General features: G+C 42.1%; 1 protein-coding gene across 8 annotated transcripts in view; it reads right to left on the bottom strand.

The window, feature by feature from the left end:
* MEIS2 (Meis homeobox 2) overlaps window positions 1–20919 on the bottom strand; it is a 206533-nt gene that overhangs the window by 129389 nt on the left and 56225 nt on the right. For all 8 annotated transcript variants that reach the window (XM_041746204.1, XM_041746206.1, XM_041746201.1 and 5 more), the window contains one exon: window positions 12233–12378. In XM_041746204.1, the coding sequence (XP_041602138.1) occupies window positions 12233–12378 (146 nt within the window). The remainder of the gene's footprint in view (window positions 1–12232; window positions 12379–20919) is intronic.

The following is a 20919-nucleotide window of genomic DNA, read 5'->3' as shown; positions in this document are numbered from 1 at the left end:
GAGGTAGACCAGGACTTCCAAGTGCCAAATCCAAAGGCTTATTTTTCGACATCATTGTCCTTGACCTTTCTGCAGAATCTACTTCCCCTGCTTTGAAACTCCTTCTCTTTTCACATGTGATTATGTTCCTACTAAGCTGTTTTCTTTATCTTTTCTCATTACTTTCTCTCTTCTTCCCTTTCTTTTTTAAGTATTTGTTCATGAGAGAGAGAGAGAGAGAGAGAGAAAGCACAAGCAGAGGGGAGCAGCAGAGGGAGAAGCAGACTTCTCACCGAGCAGAGAGCCCGATTCGGGGCTTGATCCCAGGACTCTGGGATGATGACCCGAGCCTAAAGGCAGATGCCTAACCAACTGAGCCACCCAGGCGCCCCTCTCTTCTTCGCTTTAAACATAGTTTTCAAAGAGATTCTCTCCACTTACTCCTTCTTCCTGTGCTCTCTTCCTTGCTTACTTTCTCTAACGCCATGGTTCTAAGCATTGCTTCTGCAAAGAACTGCCTCAACTCTCAAACCACAGTGTCACCACTTCTAACTTCCACAGAGGTTCCCCACCTGGATATCTGGGTTGTGGAGTCTAAACCTAGGGCCTCAATATACATTTCTAAGTTTTTTCCACTGTTCTCCCATACATATTCTATGCTTTAGCCAAACAGAATTCTGTCTCATGAGCTGCAGCATTCAGAAACCTCTGGATATAGGATCAAAAGTAGCCTGATTTAGCATCCAGATCGAAACTATCTTCGGGGGAAAAAAAAAACAACCCTCACTAGTGTCTTGCTAAAAAGAGATAATTCTGTCTCTCCTAGGATTTAGAGATGCAAAGCTGCTCATTCTCACCAGATTGGCCAGCATGAAACGTGGCAGACTGGTGAACCGGTTAATTCTCAGGATGAAGAGTTTATGGACAAAGAACAAAGATCTCCAAATCCCCAAGGAGCTTGTTCCAAAGCTGTAATAATACAAGTGGGAGTAAGTTCATCGAGAGGTTTCTCTGCTATCATTCACACAATTCTTTCTCTTAAGTTTGAGTTTATGAAATTTCATTACTTTCACTCATGATGCCATTATAACCATGTCACAGGGTGAATGGTCTGTAAGTCTTTCGCCCTTTCCTTGGACATATCATGCTAACTGCATGGACTTGATCCTCATTCCAAACAGACTTAGGTCAAAAGAAACAAGTACAATATTTTCCTCTGAAAAGTATTTCACCCATATCCAAGTTCAGGTTTCATGGAGCTAAGAGAGCAAATTAATCATTTCGGGAGATTATATGAAAACAGTAATGAATATCATTTTATGCTTTCACCGTATCCTGCCCTTTTCAAAGGGTTATTCCTGATCCCAGGTAACTCAAAACCACAAGGTAGAAAAAAAAAACCAGCACTCAGAAAATTATATGACTTGCCCAAGGTAACTCAGAGAACAAAAGGGTTGAGCAGAGAGATTCAAAGATCTTATTCCAATAACTTCCCACTGATCCTAATGATGCTGCCTCTGGTGTGTGTATGGGTGTGTGTGTGTGTGCATGTTCCTATAAACAGTGGGAATTTCTTTTTCCCTACCCTGAAATGTTTGTTTTGGTAAAGCACAAAAAAAAATTAACAGATTGTCCTTACAATCAAAGGTAGGCAAAGCACAGATTCTTTGATTAATTCCAAACATTTCCACTATTGTCTACCCCAATCAGGTGCAACCACAGATTCAGGAGAATGTAAGCACCTCCTGTTTACTTAACTAATCACATATACAGTTTAAATAAGCAGGGGTGGGGGTAGTGCTTGGAATAGACCCCGACAAGAGAACACGAGCATTTAAGAACCAAAGAGAACCAGATCACACTTTTCTTTAAATTTGCTCCACAAAATTAAAAAAACAAAAAACAAAAAACAAACAAACAAACAGAAAAACACATATACATATGTACATACATCCATACTTTAAAACTGTTTTTGAAAGGATGCCCAGGCTGGTGATAGAGGTCCTATTAAAAACTGATGCCTTCCACTTGGACATACTTGATTATCACTGAAGCAGTTCACTAGCAAACATAAAAGCTTCAGGATTAAGCAGTAAGTAGGGTCTTCATCAAGCGGTCGGTGGGATTTGCCACATAGGTCTAAACTTACGGTTTGCTAGAAACTAATGCAAAAATTGAACTGAGCCTATAATTGACTAATAATGATTTCCTATTGCCGGTGCCCTCTCACCACTTTTTTTTTTTTTTTTAAATTCATGTGAGGCAAAGTTTAAAACAAGTGTAACAACTCATGAGCTGCCTACAGGTATCTTGGAACACTAAAATGGAACCTGCAACTTTTCACCACGGGGAAAAAAAACAAGGCTGCTTTTACAGAGTTCCAACATGTCACCAAACCTACGGGGAATAATCCAGCATTCATCTCTTCTATTGATAAAATCTTTTTTTCTTTTTAAAAGACTAGTGTAACACCACCCCCAGTACACTTGGGTTGTTTATTATCAGCTTATGACAGGGTCACACCATGTGTCCGGGGTAAGAAATAAGCCATTTTACAACTGGAGTATGACCACAGTCATGAGATTATCCTTCTCTAAATTATTAGTTATGGAGTTGTCAGCTATTTCTAAGTCAAAATTAATTCTGGAATATTTGTGAATGTAGGGGGATTATTCAAGAAGTAAATCAATCTATCTACATGTATATACATATTGTAATGTGAAAACTGAGATATTAAAATTAAGTCAAGAGCAGCAATAAGATCTGGTGGATGAAGGCAGGATCTTAGTTATCCGGCTGTGTTAGGCCAATCAGATATCAGCAGACCGAGAGGCAGGGGGGTTGGAAGACGGCTGATTAGTGGCTCATGTTAATTTTCTATAATGCTCAGAGTAACTGGAGAATGACATTCTCTTCGTTTCTTGTCATCTCAGAATCCCACAATAATAATCTCTTGAGTTGTAATTTTTCATTTTGTGGACAATCAAGGGAGAGTCAACAAATATTCATCTTATCTATTATAACCAAGAAGTAAAACTATAGTTTAAGAAAAAATTATCTGCCATTATATTGTGACTTGACAACTTATCCACTATTAGATAAAAACAACTTAAATCAGTTCTGGCAGATTTGGGACTTGGCAGTTCAAAATATGAATAGCAAATGTAAAAGCATGAAAATGGCATTACTATTATGTTTTAAGAGGATAATACACCTTTAAAGGGTGCCAGTGATTACTCTGCATACTGTAAACAACTGCTGCCAATCAATTTAGAAAGTGGTACCCAGCGTGGAAGCGCTAAAGCACATTCCGTTCCCCCAACCTAATGCTTCCTCCCAGTCACTACTTCGTAGCAGGAGCAGGGGGGGCAGGATATCACCTTTACACTTTGTAATCTGTTCCAAACTGCAAAAACAGACCACGGCACAGAGGAGGCGGGGCATTTTCAGGAGTTGTCTGAAATCTGTGCAGCGATGGTCTCTAAAATCAAAACTAAGCCTGAGCATGATTACGGGGGAGGGTGGGGAGGACCCTGTCCTGCCGCAGCAGAGCTGAGGAACAGTGTGTGTTCTCACCACCCAGCCACCTTGGCCTTTCTCGCCCAGCAGCCCCCCCCCCTCCCCGCAGGATACCCTTGCAGACTGTGGTCGGGTGGAAGGAGGAAATGGAAATGTTCTCTATGATCTGAATGAATATTCACGGGTTTTGCTAAACAGCATTTAATGGCACTCTATTCTTGGAGGTTTTAAATAGCTGAATATTCAGATATGCACATGCCTTTTCTTTTATTCAAGGGTCCTCCATTCTCCATCTCTTTGAATTCTGTAACGTATTTTTAAACAATTATGCTTAGAGTGATATTTTATGAAATTGGGTGTTAAACTTTGAGCTAATAATTATTTTAGTGTCTTTTTGATGGTGATTTAATAAGCATTTCATTCTTCAATCTTCTCACCCAGTTGCTCATTTTAAAAATGTGTCTGTCAGCTAGTCGCTCATAATCTGGGACTTAATTTTCTTAATCTATCTCAGCTGAACTTCTTTTCACATGGGGTTGTTTGATATATTTTTGAAATATCTCCACCAGATGTTTTGCACTGAGGAGACCACACACCTCAGCACGCCCACGGGAGGCCACTGCCACCACCACTGCCCTGGGGACTTTATCTCATTCAGAGTGTGGGTGGGGCCTGCTGAATCCCAAACGCATCAGCCTTCATGGGCAGAACCCCTCACACTCTAATCCCAAACACCAAACTGGGACTCCAAGGGAAAGGTTATGACACAACAAGGCACAACTTTTTCTTTTCCTCAAGAGAGACAAAGTAAATTTAGTCACAATTTTACTTCTTCTAGAGGAGCTTCTAGGATTCAACACAACATTAAATTTTTGGCCTGTCTCTTTAATTTGAGAAATTGTAAAAACGACGACAGATGGCACACAGAATTGACTTATGTCCTCTATTCTTTACTGAAGAAGGGAGTGCATAGAAACTTTGATAAAGACAGAAGCTCCAGTATGCAGGTCGCTAGTAAAATTATCTGGTGACTCTTTGGGCAGCTAAGATCAGAACATCCAGCTTTCTTTTGTAGATGTTCTTTAAAACCAACCAACAGGGCAGGCCGGGTGGCTCAGCAGTTTAGCGTTTGCCTTCAACCCAGGGTGTGATCCTGGAGACCTGGGATCGAGTCCCACATCAGACTCCCTGCATGGAGCCTGCTTCTCCCTCTGCCTGTGTCTCTGCCTCTCTATCTCTCTCTCTCTCTGTCTCTCATGAATAAATAAATAAAATCTTTAAAAAAATTAAAAAAAAAATAAAACCAACCAACCCTGTTGTAGACTGACACTGGTGATCGCAGTCCCAATGTTCAGCACCCTCCCTGTCCCAATGAGGACATGATGGATGTGCTCTGAACCTCAGCAACCTCTGAAATTACCACTCTTCCCACCCCCGTCTCCCGCCCCCACCCCTCAAAATCATTATGAAATAGGAAGAACACTCAAGCTTACAGTTAATTGGAAACATTGTGAGAGAAGAGGAATGCTTAGGACAGCATGTCCATGGGAAAATAAATCACCCAGCATTGTTATTTAATGCATTGTGACATCATTTCCTGAAATTAAACAGAGATGACACCAATTCAGACGATCTCCAGTATAAGGTTCCATTCAAATAATTCACAGATGTTTTCTCCTGGCAAGCAGAAAAACAATGCAAAGGCTACAGCTAGGGGCAGCCTCCCACCACTGCATGTTTGTGGGAAGCCCTCTCTGCTGGTGCTTTTCAGCTGTGTGTTCTGCATCTGCATCTCCACATAAGGATTCCTGAGCCCAAGAGCCCCACTTCTATCCTGGACTCATCCAGATCTCTGAATGTGAGACAGGCCATCTCTCACTGCATAAGTCAGTCCAACATTTTATTCTTGGTATTCATTTGGCCTGTAGCAATTGGTATTAAGTAGATCAATCTCAGAATCAGAAAGGCACTAATTTTCAAGTAGAAATAACTAATGTCATGGAGTACTGATGCACTTAACCATCCAAGACCCTTAGAAAGATAACTAATGATAGGAATGATCAGAGTCTCCCCATGGATACCCATGTGGAATGAACAAGTGGAGAACCTGGGGCTGGCAGGTTCTCTCACCCTTGCTAATTTCATGTGGTACTACTAGAGCTTAGGCCGTTGGAAACCCAGGCACACAACCACAAAACCCAAATACTCAACATCTGTACAGCACATCACAGTCATAAACCGACTACCTCATCTGATGTAGCAACCAACCAGCTAAGTAGGACACAAATGTACGATTTTAGTTTTTAGATGAAAAAGTAAATTCAGAGGTTGACTAGCTTACCTGAGATTACAAGAGCTCAAACCCAGTCTTCTAATTTCACATTCAGTGACCCCTTTAAAAAAAATACCATGCTGTCTGGCAGGGACTCTAGACTTTAATGCTCTGAGGAAGCTGGAGATGCTAGACTCTGCTCACATATTCGACCTCTTAGAGCAAAAGGGAGCATTCTCTATCAAAAGTAGTCCCCAGCTGAGGCGTTCTGAGCTGTTCCGTAACCAGTTTCTTCTTCATCTCCCACCTTATCCTGGAAGGCTCACCTTACCAGGATGCTCTGGCTTTCCATTAGCACCAGCACTCATGGATGGTATCATTGAGCATAGCTTAGCAGCCATCAGCTGTTTCTACAGTTCTGGAAGGCATAATTAGATGATGGTCTCTCCTGCTGAGGGGCATTTGGGACTGGTTTGGCAAAACCTGATCTTGCCGGCTCACACAGACCACAAAATCAAGTGATTACTTTGGCTGCTCAGTTCTATTGGTCAAAGCCTCCTGCTAGCCATTCGGCTAGATTAAAATAAGAATTACACCATATCCTTATTATAAGAGCCAGGCATAGAGCTGAATGCTTTACGTTATCTCATACTATCCCTGCAACAACCCTACTGAGTTGGTTCTAGAATCATCCCCATTCTACAGATATGGAAGATGAAACTTAGAGAGGGTAGCTGTTCACGATCAAAAATCTACTCTGTTGCAGACTCCAGGCCCTGTGTTTTGTTCTGCTTTGTCCCCGTCATTAATAATTGAGAGTCATGACACTGGTTGAATCCTATGCCTGGAAAGCCCCACGAAAGGACACTCAGTGTTCCCGTTCCATTCAGGTAGGACCCATCTAACTTTCCACAGTCAGACAGCCAGGCTCTATGCTCTTAACTTTGACACTGGATCACCTCATTAAAAGAAGAAGAAAAGAAGAAGAAGAAGGAGAAGGAGAAGGAGAAGAAGGAGAAGGAGAAGGAGAAGGAGAAGAAGAAGAAAGAAGAAGAAGAAAGAAGAAAGAAGAAAGAAGAAAGAAGAAAGAAGAAAGAAGAAAGAAGAAAGAAGAAAGAAGAAAGAAGAAAGAAGAAGAAGAAGATGAAGAAGCAGAAGCAGCCATCTAGGTCTACACAAGATAAAGAGAACTAGTTAAAAGGCAAATAGTCTATTTTGGAGTCTTTCTCGGTCTGTCTCTCACGTGTATGTGTGTGCACAATAAAAAAACTTTGAGATGACCAAGCTGATGAACTCACAGGGGAAGAGATATGTGTTCCTCTAATGTAATGTGGAGCTATATTTACTCATAACTTGGGTACACTGTCTCTGCAAGACGATAAACTTTAAAACTCATTTTTATTACCAGAGACCCTTACAAAAAATCCCATAAAACAATCTCTAATAGACAAGGAGCCAAACGACTTTACTTGTGAACGGCAGGTTTCATCACTCTCCCTCTCCACCAGAGATAGAGTGGGGGAAAAAAACATTTTGCCATGAACAAAGGGCACCATTTTTATAACCTGCCGTTTCAGGAAGGCTGCATGGTATTACATCACTTTAAAGTAAATTTGCTTCTGATTCTGTACACATATCTTTGAAAGAAGCCCCACATCCCCTAAGTGTGAGCTTTAGCCCTGTGTTTTCAAATAAGAAAACCTTTAGTTAGAGACTGCTAGGAGCAAGTGGCGTCTTTGTGTATGAGCACTTCCTGTTTTCATTCCGTGATCAAATATATTCTTTGCAGCACAACTAGAAAGCTCTCCAAGGTGGCAAGTGGAGGTGCCTGAGAGCCTAAGTGAGCACACTAAGGGCTTCTTGGCGTGCAGGAGTGTTTCACGGTTATGAATAAACCGCTAGCCCCGGCATTATTTCTTGCTGTTTCTTTCTTTAACTATCTTTGAAGTCAAATAAAAACAGTTGTAATGGCAGGCTTACTTTTATGATACCATAATCTCCATGTGTTAGTGAAAGGAATATACTTCCCTAGGATTTCCCTAAGTTCTTTTGCCATTGGGTACTTTCCAGCAAAAGCACATACATTTCCAACAGATTCTTTCTTCAATCTTCACTAGATTTTTTAGTCTGAGAAGCCAGGCAGAGCCATCAACCAGTAGAAGAGGGGGGTAATCATATATAGAACATTTCTAGCAGGTGAATTTCTAAATATATATACATCATTTTGAAATATATATATATATATATATATATATATGCACCATATATATGGGTTTACCTTTTCAAAATTATTATGAGTTTTTTAAAGGGGATTTTTAAAAGACACCTTGGAAATTAGTAGTTGGAAACCAGAAATTAATTATTTAGCCTCAGATGAAATTTAAATTCAAAGTGCTTAACTCTGAATATGGAAATTCCTCAATTCATCCAACAATTTGTGTGGTTTTTTTTTTTTAATGCCACTTTGAATTTAGTTCCAATATTTCCTTCAGGATAATCAATCAGCTGCAAGCATATTACCTTTCTCCCTAAAGTTAGCGGTGTACTGAGACTGTTTTAACTGTTACAGTTGTAGTAGAACTTGTTCTTCCAAGAAAACTGAAGGTTAATGATTTTTGTCATATTGAGACTAAGACTTAACAATTGCTACAGTTGGCCTTTGTTGAGGTGGGCTTCTTTTTTTCTCTGGGCCTTTTGAGGTATTCAGAATAGGTGACAATAGCTTGCAGTTGAGAACATATGTAGAGAGACCCCTGTGGCTTATTGGAAAAAGTTGCTCCATGCTGGTTGGGTGTTTGGAAAAAAAAAAAATACAACCAGAGTTCTTTTATGTTCTGCTGGTTAATGAATGCATGAATGTCAAAATGGGCCAATGGCCCATTCAGGGGGCAAAGCCTCAGCAACCCCCTTCTTTAAGAACACATCCTGAGATGCAAAATACATTTGCTTAACAAATTAAAATAATGAGATAATTCAATTAGCTTCTTTTTAAAAAAAGAAAGAAAAAAAGGGTACATCGGGGATTATTGTAATACAAGAACAGGTCATACTGCACAAAAGGGGAAAAAAAAAACCAGTTTGAAATAATGTTAAAGAGACTAATAATGGAGGAATGCACACTGAATCATGCACTTGTGAAGAAATTTACATGAAATAATAATTTAGACTGCATCGAGTTTCAGCGAGCTAGAGCCAACATTTCACTTTGAAAGTTGAAATTAATTAAATGACAGAAAAATATAGTGGGCATCTCTATTTCCAAGGACTTCCTCATGCCTGTTAGTGCATGTAAGAAAAGAAGTCTAAATTAACATGTCGCTAGTTAGGGGTCTCTATTCTTGGTTTCTGAGCTCGGAATTATAGCTGAGTAAATCTTTCAGCTCATTAAAGATTGGAAAGTAAAAGTTTTACAGGACCATCCTCATCAAAGTTACTGAACCTCTCTTCTGCAGTTGGGGTAAAATCTGGATGAAGAGGGAAATTTTTTTTTTTTTTTTTCCAAAGAGAAAGCTGAGGAGAATTTCCTTAGGACACAAGGGAGGTTTAGAAAAGGCAAGGGAGGGAGCAGAGGGAAAGACTGGGAGACAAAGCCAGTGGGAGAAAGTAATGAAAGGGCCATGTTGTGAAGGAAGGTCATGGGGAGGAGAAAAATAAAGCACTTAGAAGAAGAGGAAAAGAAAGGGAGACAAGGATGACCAGGGCTGGGACAGAACAGGGCTCTGGCTGCGTGCTCGTGAGGCAACCCCAGTGCTGCGGGTGCAGGAAAGGAGCCTGCGGTGTGGACACCCTGCTTTGTGTCCCTCTCATTTGAAAACTGGGCCCACGGAAGGTCCAGGGAACTCAACGGGTTTCCGTGAGGTGAGGTCGAGCCGGGGCAGGGGCATGCCGGCCTCCAAATGCTCTTTGAATTCTCCTCTCCCCACTCTACGGACCGGCATTCATGAAAATCTTCAGCTGGCCATAGACTTCTCCACCAAGTCTTGAGGTACTTTACCCAGATGGAGGCACCCTCGGGGTGAGGCAAGGTGCTGCGGGTGGTGGGCAGCACCCTGCATGGCCAAGTCACAAGGAGAGGTGGGCAATCACTGGCCATGCACAATTCTTCACCAGTGGCCACAGTACACGGTGGGTTCGGCCCAGGGCCGGGCCGTGGGAGGTGAGTACCGACAGGGGAAGGCAGGGGGCCTAGCAAGGGCTCCAGACACCCATCTGGGGGCTCAAGGCAGGGGACATGGCTGGGGGGGGGCAGCTTGAAGAGAAAGGGGTGAAAGGGGTGAAGGAAGTCTTCCCCACCCAGAGACTGGGGGAGTGGGGAGCTTTAACAACAAATCCAGAGAACGGCACTTGGCTTCTCTGCCCCCGCTTTGATGCCGAGTGCATTGCTGGCAGGGGTTGTGTGAGATTTATCTGCCACCCGGAAAGGGGAGAATGATTCTAGCCAAGTCATCAGAATCAAAAAGCACAGGGCTGGGGACAGGGCAGGTTGGGTCCGGGTGGCAGCGTGACCTGGAGTTAATCACTCCCCTTCCTGGGTCTCAGTTTCCTCTTTCGTAAACAGAGCCACTGAACTCGCTCAGGTTCTGCTGGCCTGGGGTGTGGACTTCCAGTACTGAGGGTCTGCAAATACATGGATATGTTTGCTTGGGAAGCCAGTGTCGAGATCTTTCTTTTCCGCCAAGAAGGGCTGAGCTGTGCAACAAGCCAGGGAGACGAGACGGAGGGAGGACCGGGAACAGGTGAGCGGCCTGGGAGCCGCCTGCCCACCCACCGGCCCGCCATCTAGGCGCCCCTACCCTGCCTTGCTAACTTGCTACTCTAACCAAGCAAACCTTCAGTTAAAACAAAACAAAACAAAACAAAAAACAAAACAAAACAAAACAAAACAAAAAAACGAGAAACCCCTCCCCTTGCACTCACTCGACTTCCAAATTAAAAACATTTTACAGGTTAGTAAATCTCCAGCTGAGGTGATGTAGCAAAGAACAGCTGTGAAGTAATTTTGATAATGATGAGAATAATAGCCACATGGCAAGGTTCAGGGCTTTGCTGTTGCAGCTTCAGTGCTCCTGAATAGATAAAAGTGATTAAATACTCCTGATTATCCCTGACCAATATGTAATGGATTTACAGCCCTTTCAATTAGTCAGTATTTGCTTAGGACTCATTATTTTGTCTTTGGTTAAGTAATCAGCCCAGAGACCGCATGTTCCGTCTAATTCCTCTGAGCCAAGTCAGTGCAGGGCCCTGACCTTTGAAATGGCCATAGCTGCAAGGCAAGAATAACCACTACCAGGGCAGCCTCGCTGGTTCCCCCGGCTAATCCTGACACCACAGGCCAGATCGATACACCTTAGTTTGCTACTAATGTCCTTACATCAAAATGGCCGATTTAGGGATGTGAATTTATCACCTGGCCCTCCCCACTAGTGCTCCACCCCTTGCCCTCTGTAGGTCTGCTGCAAGAGCAGAGCCACAGCCACCACCATAAATAAAAGTGGAACCTTGTCCTGGACCCATGACACTGTAACTAATGTCATTCAGCATGGCAACCCACAAGTTGGATAATCAAAGAAGACCTTCAGCTTTCAACGGGCTACTCTGTTTTTCAGCATGAGCCTAAACAGAATGGCCTGAAAACAATATCATAGCAAGCAACCGCCTCTGATACCTCTACCACTTGCCCAGAATTTCCAGACGAACAGTAAAATATGAGTGCCCAGTCCCTCTGTAAGAAGATACCGTGACTTTTTTCGGTCATGAGAGTCTTAGAGTCAACGGTATACACCGCATAAAACCGACTGTGAGCAGGAGAAAGAGAACTCATTAAAGATGTTGCATAGTTGATCTTTGCCCAGAAGTGAACGGGGTTGGCTTAGAAGAAAATGGACTTGAACAGTTACAAAGGAATCTTTAGTCTCCACCTTACAGATGGAGGCACTACAGCACCTATAAGCTTTCTGTGTTTGTCACATAAACGCGTGCCACATTTGCACGTGGCTCCAGTGATTCCAGTTGCACCTGATACCAATGAGCTGGGACACGCATGGGGCAAGGAACCCTTTTTTTTTTTTTTTGCCTCCTAGAGGAGATGGTTTTCATTAAGAGTGTAATCAGCAGTGTTTATGGATTCATGAGCTCCTTGCAGCCACTTCGCTTGGTTGTGGTGGCATTAGCTGAAGTTGCTCTCATACCTTCAGCATCACTAACAAATTTACTTACATATACTGTGTAGGGCCCTAGACCATCTTGAGTAAGGTCGATTCCTGGCCTATTAAAACAAAAACCTCCTTTCTAGAGGGTGTTCTGTGAGTGGCCACAGTTGACGAAACCTTAACTGCTCCATCAGTCAACAGATTTCAAGAAAGGGAGAAGAGGCACCTTATTCCTAAAAATCTGTATCAATCTGTACGATTTGCTAGCAGAAGGCAAAACAACACAACTTTCTCTTTCGTGTTGACTTACTGTGAGATGCTGGAAGAGCCATGCTCTCATGATATTTGTTGCTACTTTGGGGAAAATGCCTCTCTTCTTCTGGCGTTTTTTATCCTTGTCTGGATCGTCATCGTCACCTGTGCCAGGTGAAGCTACACTGTTGTCTAAACCATCCCCTAGTAGGAAAAAAAAAATGAAAATACATTAGACAACACAGAAAGGGTGCCAACAACAATGTGCGGCTAATGATGAGCTCAGCTAAGCTTGTTGAAAGAAATCCATTAAGCAGGTATATTCTCTTTCATTAAAGTATAATTGGAGACACAAATATGTAAAAGACAAAATTAAACCAGGCCTCTTCAAATGTTAATTTTGTGTGTCTCACACTCGCCCATATCATTAATTCAATTATAATTGTGCGCTTGACACAGTGCAGTAGCTCTTTGTCAATTATGGAATCCAATGTGGGAAAACCGCCATCAGAAAACCCATTTGGTGAAAATGCATCCCCATGCCCATCGTGAACACATACTGTAGGGTAATCAAGTTAAATGTTCTGTAGTCTATATATTCTAGGCTGCCTGCATAGGTGACAGTAACTGTGTCACTGTTCATTGCACATAACACACTGCCTGCTCAGCCCCTCCTACGACTGTCACCTCCCACTCACGCACATTCACACACTCCTCAGATGACCCTACACTCAGCATTTGCATGACATGGAAACTTTTAGCTCTCTGCACCGCTAATCATGATCATGATCATTAAAAAAAAAAAAAAAAAGAAAGAAAGAAAAGAAAAGATATACATGAAGGTAGGGTGCTCACTTAATCAGAAGTTTCCATCAACATCTTTCTCTTCTGTGCTTTTCTCTGGCATTAATTGTGCATTAGCAAAAATCATTTACTTTTAACAGTCATAGTTATTTTTTCTTGCCCTCCAGCAAAAATGCCTTGAAAGCCTGCCTGGAGGGCATCTAAATTATGTATCTGAAAAACTCTTCTGGCAAGGCATTGCAGGACCCCTACTTTCTTAAAATTCATACGAGCACGTCTTCCTGTTTTTGGGAAGGCATCAATCAAGAGCAGCAATATATGCCATATCCCTACATTAATATTTGAACTAATAACTTTAAAAAAGGAAAGAAACAAGATCCGACTTGTGGCATAATCAAATGCAAAATAAATGAAGAATACGGGGACAGCACTGGGGCTTTATAGATGGCTGTGTTTTCCTTGCACATCATTAGCCTGGAGCCACACGAAAGAGGAAAACAGAGAAGTGGAGAGTTTATGCTCCCTGCTGGTGTTTAAGAAGCTGGGGTCCTGGAAGGACATCTGGGAATTGCGCTGAGATGGGGGTTTTTGTAATTTAAGAATAGACATTCATTAGCAGTAAATGCCATAAATCCCATGCTAAGTAAAAACCTTGTCCAAGAAAGCCTAAAACAATAAACTCTGTGCTCAATGTAGCCTGAGCTAGACGCTCCGCAGCTTCCCAGCTCAGTCCCAGACCCATTCCGTCCTCCTGGGTTGGGCTACACCGAAACGTCCTGCCCAGCAGGCTCCTCGCCTTCTAACTTCTGTGTCTAATCTGTGGGCTCCCCTATACCTGTTCTTTTCCTAGCTCACCAAAAAACCCTCAACCTTCTTTGACCAGAGAAGCAGAGAAGCCACAGCAAAGAGCTAGCAGATTAATTTTATTGACATTTCCATTTTCACTGCAATGTGATACCCTCCATCACATGGAAGAGATGACCCTCACTATTTACAGACTGACAGGCCACTTCATTACAACCACCCTGCCCCAAGGCAAAGCAGCTCCCTTCCATCTGCCCAAACACTAGAGCACGACCTCGAAGTTGCTGTTCTCTTTTTCTTTGCCGTCTGTTATGATAAAAAAAAAAAAAAAAGAAAGAAAGAAAAGAAAAAAGAGTGAGTCAAAGGGACCCCAAATAGTCAAAGAACTAATCGGAGTAACAGGGAAACAAAAGGCATTTGGCTTTTGAATACTGGATATATGGAGGCTAGTCTTCATCTGTCCACCCTCCCTACATACCCGTGTATACCAGGGGTCGCTTGCATAAGGAGACACGCACACACACACAAGCTCAAGCAGGGACACGCGTACACGCTCTCCACCATGCCACGGAACTGCTGCAAGGCAAATTCTCACCCACACTAATGGCTTCTGACTGCTCCTTGGCAACCCTAGCATTTTAACCTGGGTAGATGTGCTCTCCAAAATACAGACACTGGAGAGATCTCATCAGCTGTTCATGTGACACAGATGGAGAGTGGCTATTAGGAGCCAGGCAGTGGGCCTTGGGGATCTGAGGTGCTGTTCTGTAGCCCGAGGCAATTCTGAAAAGCAGTACCCGGAGATGAGGGGAAAAAAAAAGAAAATCTACACTGCAAGTCCAAGTTTGAAGTCAGTCTGTCTGTCCACCTACCATGGATAAAGATATCTTTGTCTCTTAATGTGAAATCTATGTGGGCTATCTGGATGTACACTGCAGATAATGTATGTATGGAATGGCTCTTCCTTCAATGTCTTCCAAATATAAAAACACACACTGTAAACAATGCCTGTGTGTATATATTTCTTCCTAAGCACATATGGTTTCTGTGTATATGTTTAAGCTGAAATTGTCAGGATTTTGTTAAAATCTCATTTAGCTTTTTTTGATAGATTTTTGAATATACTTTTTTTAAAAGGTTAATTGCTTAATTGAAGGAAGTTCAACCAAAAAAAAAAAAAAAAAAAAGAAAGAAAGAAAAGAAAAGGGGGCATTTGCCTTTTTAACCCAATCACCCAATCAATGAATGACCTTAAAAATAAGAGAGAGCATTTCTTTCCACAGTGCATTTTCTCTTGCTCAAAAGCAAAGAGGGCTGGTAACACCTTCAAATTATTTAGCTCAAGAAAAAAAATATATACATATATATAGCTAGATTGAGCGTCCTTTGATGATTAACTTAAACTGGAGAAGGCAGGAGCATTACATGAATTTTAATACAAGCAGTTCATTTTATGTAAGTGTTATAAAATGTCTGAATTTGGATCCAGTGTAACAGATAATTATAAAGAAAAATGTGCCTGTTTTTATAATAAGTAGATATTAGACATAAGAGTTTTAAATTAATATTAGTGTCTATACCTCCTTTAAAGAGAGGCATTTTCCTCTCCAAATAACAAAATAAATACCATTGTTTTTTTTTTCCTTCAATGGACTGTGAACCAACTCCAGCACAGAGGAATAACAACACCATAAAAACTTTTTGAAAGGAAACTATGTGATCTGTTACCTAAAATAAAATTGTGCAGGTGATGCTAGGGTTAGTAACTCTCAAAGTGGACACTGTTTTCTGGTTCTAAGGTTGTGTGCATGTAAGATGGTTGGCAATCCTTGGCACCTGTGCCAAATGCATTTCTGTGCTGAAGACGGTGTGTGTGTGTGTCTGTGTGTCTGTGTCTACATACACCAGCATGGATGTGTGTGCCAGAGGAGGTATAAGAGATAATAACATCTCATTATTACATCTCAGCATCTTAAGTTAAGATTTAAAAGTGTGGAATCCTGAGGGCAAGAACTGTTTTTTGCTTCTCTGTTTATCCTGGGAGCAGATACTCAGCGATTGTATACTGGGTGAGGGAACCACTGAACTCATTCATGAACTTATGCAAGGGCCCCTCCCTCTTTCAGATAACCCCAAGTGGGGGCAATCATGCTTGTGACAGTGCCTAAGGCGCTGGGTACCTGTGTATACACAATCACTTCTAAACATACCAGAAATGATGCTTCTCTGAAGAACCCAGTGTCCATTAGGTTCTTTTTGGGGGGCTGAGCCACTGACCATTCCACCAGGATTGCCATCTCTGATGATGAAAAACTAAAGAAAAAAATAGTGGAATGCTTCTTCTAAAAGGTTGCCGATCCCTTCTCTAAGGGTACAGTCTAAATTTGGGGCAAAGATACTCCAGAGAGCTGTGTATTACTGGAATAATAATTCCATGGGTGACCATGGAAAGAAATATTCAAGGCCTATAGATAGACAACTTTGAAGTGGATTGAATCATCACGGGAGATTGTTAAAAACACAGGTCTCTAGGCTTATCCCAGATTCAATGAATCAAAATATCCCAGGGCAGGGGCAAGGAATTTATATTTCTAACACATTCCTTGGTTTTGCTTACGCAACCAACCTAGCACTGGTTCTCAAACTGGCTGTTGGAAGCCACTGAACTTCACAGATGACCTTCTAATTTGAAAGAAGATGCAACCTCAGGGAAAGGTAGGAAGTTATAAGTCTATTCTATTCCCACGCGTAGGGTCAGTGGTCATGGTAAGCAACCACAACGTGGCCCGGGCCTTATTCACTGTAGAAGAGTGACAGTGTTCTCTGTCACAAGTACTAACTAGCGGAATGCAGCCTCATCCTAATCTTCTGATAAGGGATAAAAAGGAAGAAGGAAGGAAGCTCTAGAACGTTGGCTCTCAAAAGACAGAACAGCAGCTTTAGCACCGATGAAGAAATTGTGAGGAATGGAAATTCTTGGACCCTCTCAAACCTAGTGAATTTGAATCTCTGAGGTGGAGCCTAATAATCTGAATGTTACTAAGCATTGCAAGTGATGCTAATGACCATTCAAGTTTCAGAAGCACTGCTGTAGGGCGCCTACAAGATCCCCTTAACCTGCTACTCCTGGTGGTTACTGTATAAAGGCCTGAATCTAATCTCTGGGTCTTCCTCCTGTTTTAAGACTCTGAAGTATTTTGAGAGCATCAGTGGCTAGATTTACACCCAGCCTCTGGAGGAAGTCATGCATACTTTCCATAGCTCAGCATACTGTGCTCAGAGCAGGGCATTGCTCTGAAAAGCAGCCCCAGTCTACACTTACCTAAAAGGCCAATACTGAAAGAATTTAGTTATAGGAATTAAATCCCGGGATACCATGGGTATCCAGGTGTATGCAGAATCCGTATCCATAGCTGTGTAGCCAGTGAATCAAAGAAGAATATGGACACATTTTGAGAGGATACTCGGGTAATTCTAAAGCAGAAGTTCCCAATCCATAAAATTCTAGGCCACAAAAACTTCTTAGGCAAAAGGACATCACTTCCTTCCATTGGCATATTGTCTTATTCCAGTTAGCCAAAAATCTATCTCTATTTTAGACATCAATTTCTTGGTCTGGAATAAAGCAATGATACAAACAGTGGTGATGTGCTATGATGAATCCAATATCACTGGGATTTAATATTTCTGATGGGCTTTCTTGTTCTATCAGAAATACAATGCAGCAATCAAGAGGATGCATCTTCTTCTTCCTTTCTACACCTTCTCCACCGCCCTCCAAAAACAAAACGAAACAAAACCAAGACATTTAGCAGTGAGAAAAATGAAGCCAGGAGGTACGGTGGTTGTTCAAGGTTCTCCAGTTATATGTGGTCAAGAAAAAACTAGAGTCCAGGCAACTTCAGGTCCAGTGTTATGACCACTAGTATTCTCACATTAATGTTGTAAACTAACTTCTAATTTTCAAAGCATTGGGCAGCCCAGGTGGCTCCGCTGCCTTCGGCCCAGGGTATGATCCTGGAGACCTGGGTTCAAGTCCCATGTCGGGCTCCCTGCATAGAGCCTGCTTCTCCCTCTGCCTGTGTCTCTGTCTCTGTCTCTGTCTCTGTCTCTCTCTCTCTCATGAATAAATAAAATCTTTAAAAAAAAATAATTTTCAAAGCATTACCTCATCTGAACCCTACTATCCATGACAGATATAAGCAAGGCTTGATCTCACAAGTGAAGGTCTAAGTGCAGAGGATGGATTAGATCTAGGGACGAGGAGATGGAGCTGAGTTAGAGCTGGTCTGGACTGGTCCAGGATCAAACATATGTGCAAAATTTTCTCTAAAAAGTAAGCCATCGCCTGAGGGGCTTTAGATATACTCAGTACAGCAATAGTCTTTGAGACTCAGGATTTCTTATAATCGGTTTATTATTGTCCAAATGGAGACACCAGACTGACCTTCAGAGCATAGAGATGCTACAAATATTTGAGAACTCATACCCGCTGTCCATACAGTCAGGACCTCGTGAGCTCTGTGCAGTGCTATTAAACACTTCATAGAACTGTGATTAAAGCAATATATTCCCTGGCCTCCAAGTCACTTTTTTAAAGCTAGAATAAGGTTTCTGTGACACCTGGCACACTGTCAAACAACAAACATCGAACACTGACCTCTCAATCTTGTATTAGGACAGATACATATGTATTTGGGTTGGTAGCGTTGGTTTTTTATTTTGGGTAAGTCAGTGGCCCATTATTCAATCCTCAGTTCCACAAGTTTTGGACCAGGTTTAGTAGTTAAATACATTCATACGAAATATATGCCGTAAAACATATCATCCAAGAGAACGTGGCTTTCCTCCCCTCTTTTCTGCTAAACAAAAACTCACCATATTCATCATCATTTTCATTGTGAGCAACGTAAATCTACTAATTTCATACACATGCCTATACATATCTTCTCAACAATCTATTTCCAGGAATTAGGTATGCTGATGAATACAGAGATCATAAACCTGTATGTACATAAATTAAATTGTATCTTTTTCAAATTATCCACCAATTTGAAAATGCGTTTTTGGATGAACTGCAGATTTTTGCCTGTGACCATACCTGCACACCCATCCATACATTTATAGAGCCCTACAGATGTCTGTATTGAGAGTGGCAAATGGAGTAGCCCCTTTTCCACACCACTTCCCTGTCTTGAGACTACAGTCTCCTCCTCTTTATCCACACTGCCATCACTGTAATTATCTTCATTATCACAAGTAACTTTCGGCGGACACTTGCAATGTTCCGATCCTCACTTAATCTTCACAGCAAACGAAATGACTACTTTTTCAATTCCATTTCACAGATAAGAAAGTGTAGACTCAAAGAAATTGAGTAACTTGTCAAAGGTCACATAGTTAGGAAGTGGCAGAGTGTGCTAGTCCTCCAAAGGCCAGGCTCACATCCACTACGCTTTCCCTTAACCTGCTCAGAGGATGAGAGAGGATGAGAGGATGTGACAAGTGAAGCTAGACGCTGGATAAGCCCTTACCGCCCCAGAAACGAACCCCAAGAGTGAGGTCTTGTATATTTATGCTCGGGTTCCAAGGGGATAGCAAGTGACAGCACCTTTAAAAGTAAATATGAACGAAGAAAACAAGCAGACGCATCAATAGGTATCACCATTATCTAGAGACAAGATCATTACTGTTCCTGTGGATGTCAATTCCAAATTAAATATGATTTTGAAACAGAAGCATCTGTGGTATTTCAAAGACTTTTCTGAGCCAAGGGTTCATTCCAGATTCCATGCCTTGAGTCCTGTCCTCTTAGCCTGGAATGCCCTTTCTCATCACTTTTACTTCCCCTCCTTCTCATTCTTCTTTGTCAAGGCAAACTCCTATTCTACCTCCACAACCCAGGGAAAAAGGTACCTCCTTGGCGAAGCTTTCTCCAGTTCCCATTAAACAGAGTTAGCATCCTACGCTTTCGACTTCGGCCGTTTGTTGTTGCCTCTGTTATATTTATTACTTTTCTGTTTTGCCATTTGTCTGTTGACCAATTTCTCTGTCTTGCTTCACTGTGAACTTTCCCAAGGTAGGAGTGTGTCATTTCTGGTCCCGAAACCCTGACACAGAGTCAACACTCAAATGTAAGTGGCATGGACAAGCCAGTAGCAAGATCCACCGGACAGATTAGTAGGACCCGATGAGAATACAAGCTGCTTTGGAGATGCTGCCCATGAAGGAGTCCCCTTGGCTCTGGTAACCTGTTCTAGTAGCCACCAAGCCTTGGGCTCCCCCACTCCTCTCTCCGTGCTCTGTGAGCACTGGGTATCCTGGTGTCATGTCCAGTGTTCTTTTGTTCACACATATGTGTGTGGTCCTCCTCAGAGATGCTCCTCACATGTCTGAGACATGTGTCACACACTGTTGATGAAAGCGGTACTGCATCTCCAACCTGCCCTACTCTGAAGCAGAAAAAGGAATGCTGGGAGACAGAGGACTGCCCGTGGCCCAGGCCTTTTAGATAACTCAGAACATTACAGTGAAAAAGGAAGTATTATGTAGCCATGGAACTGTAACACACAGTACCTTGTGAACCCATTCTCTGTCATCACTTCATCTTTTTTTGTCTTAATACTTCGAAAACAGGATTAAAAGATACTAAGAGTCCAAAATACATACACACACACACGCACACACACACACACACAGAGTCAAAAGATATTTTCTTTTAGGGACGACCTTCCAGGAGTTTAATTTAGGACATAACCCTGAGAAACCTGCATCAGGGTTTCAAATGAGATGCAAAAAAAAAAAAAAAAAAAAGGAAGAAGAAGTCAACTTTGCCTTTTTCTGTTTTCAACTGTAGCCTGGCAAAACTCGCTTTCCAAGAACCATCCACAAAGTAAATCTTTTTCCACATGCAATTTACCTTTTTTCACACCAGATCAGGTTGGGGGAGGAGGGAGCTGAAGATGCAGAAATGCGGGGAGGGTGAGGGGCAAGAGGTGGGGTGAGGGGCCAGCAGTGAGACCTGCTAATTACTGATCTCTTTTACTCTCCTGCTGTGCTTAACTGTCTGGACACGTTAAAGTGAAATTTTTCTGTGATTTTTCAAGTGACTAGTCCATGGCCCACTAGCATGGAGGG

The sequence above is a fragment of the Vulpes lagopus genome, chromosome 2, assembly GCF_018345385.1.
Source record: "Vulpes lagopus strain Blue_001 chromosome 2, ASM1834538v1, whole genome shotgun sequence".
Taxonomy (NCBI): Eukaryota; Metazoa; Chordata; class Mammalia; order Carnivora; family Canidae; genus Vulpes; species Vulpes lagopus.
The sequence above is the reverse complement of the archived record's forward strand: the minus strand, read 5'-3'. Positions and strand labels throughout refer to the sequence as shown.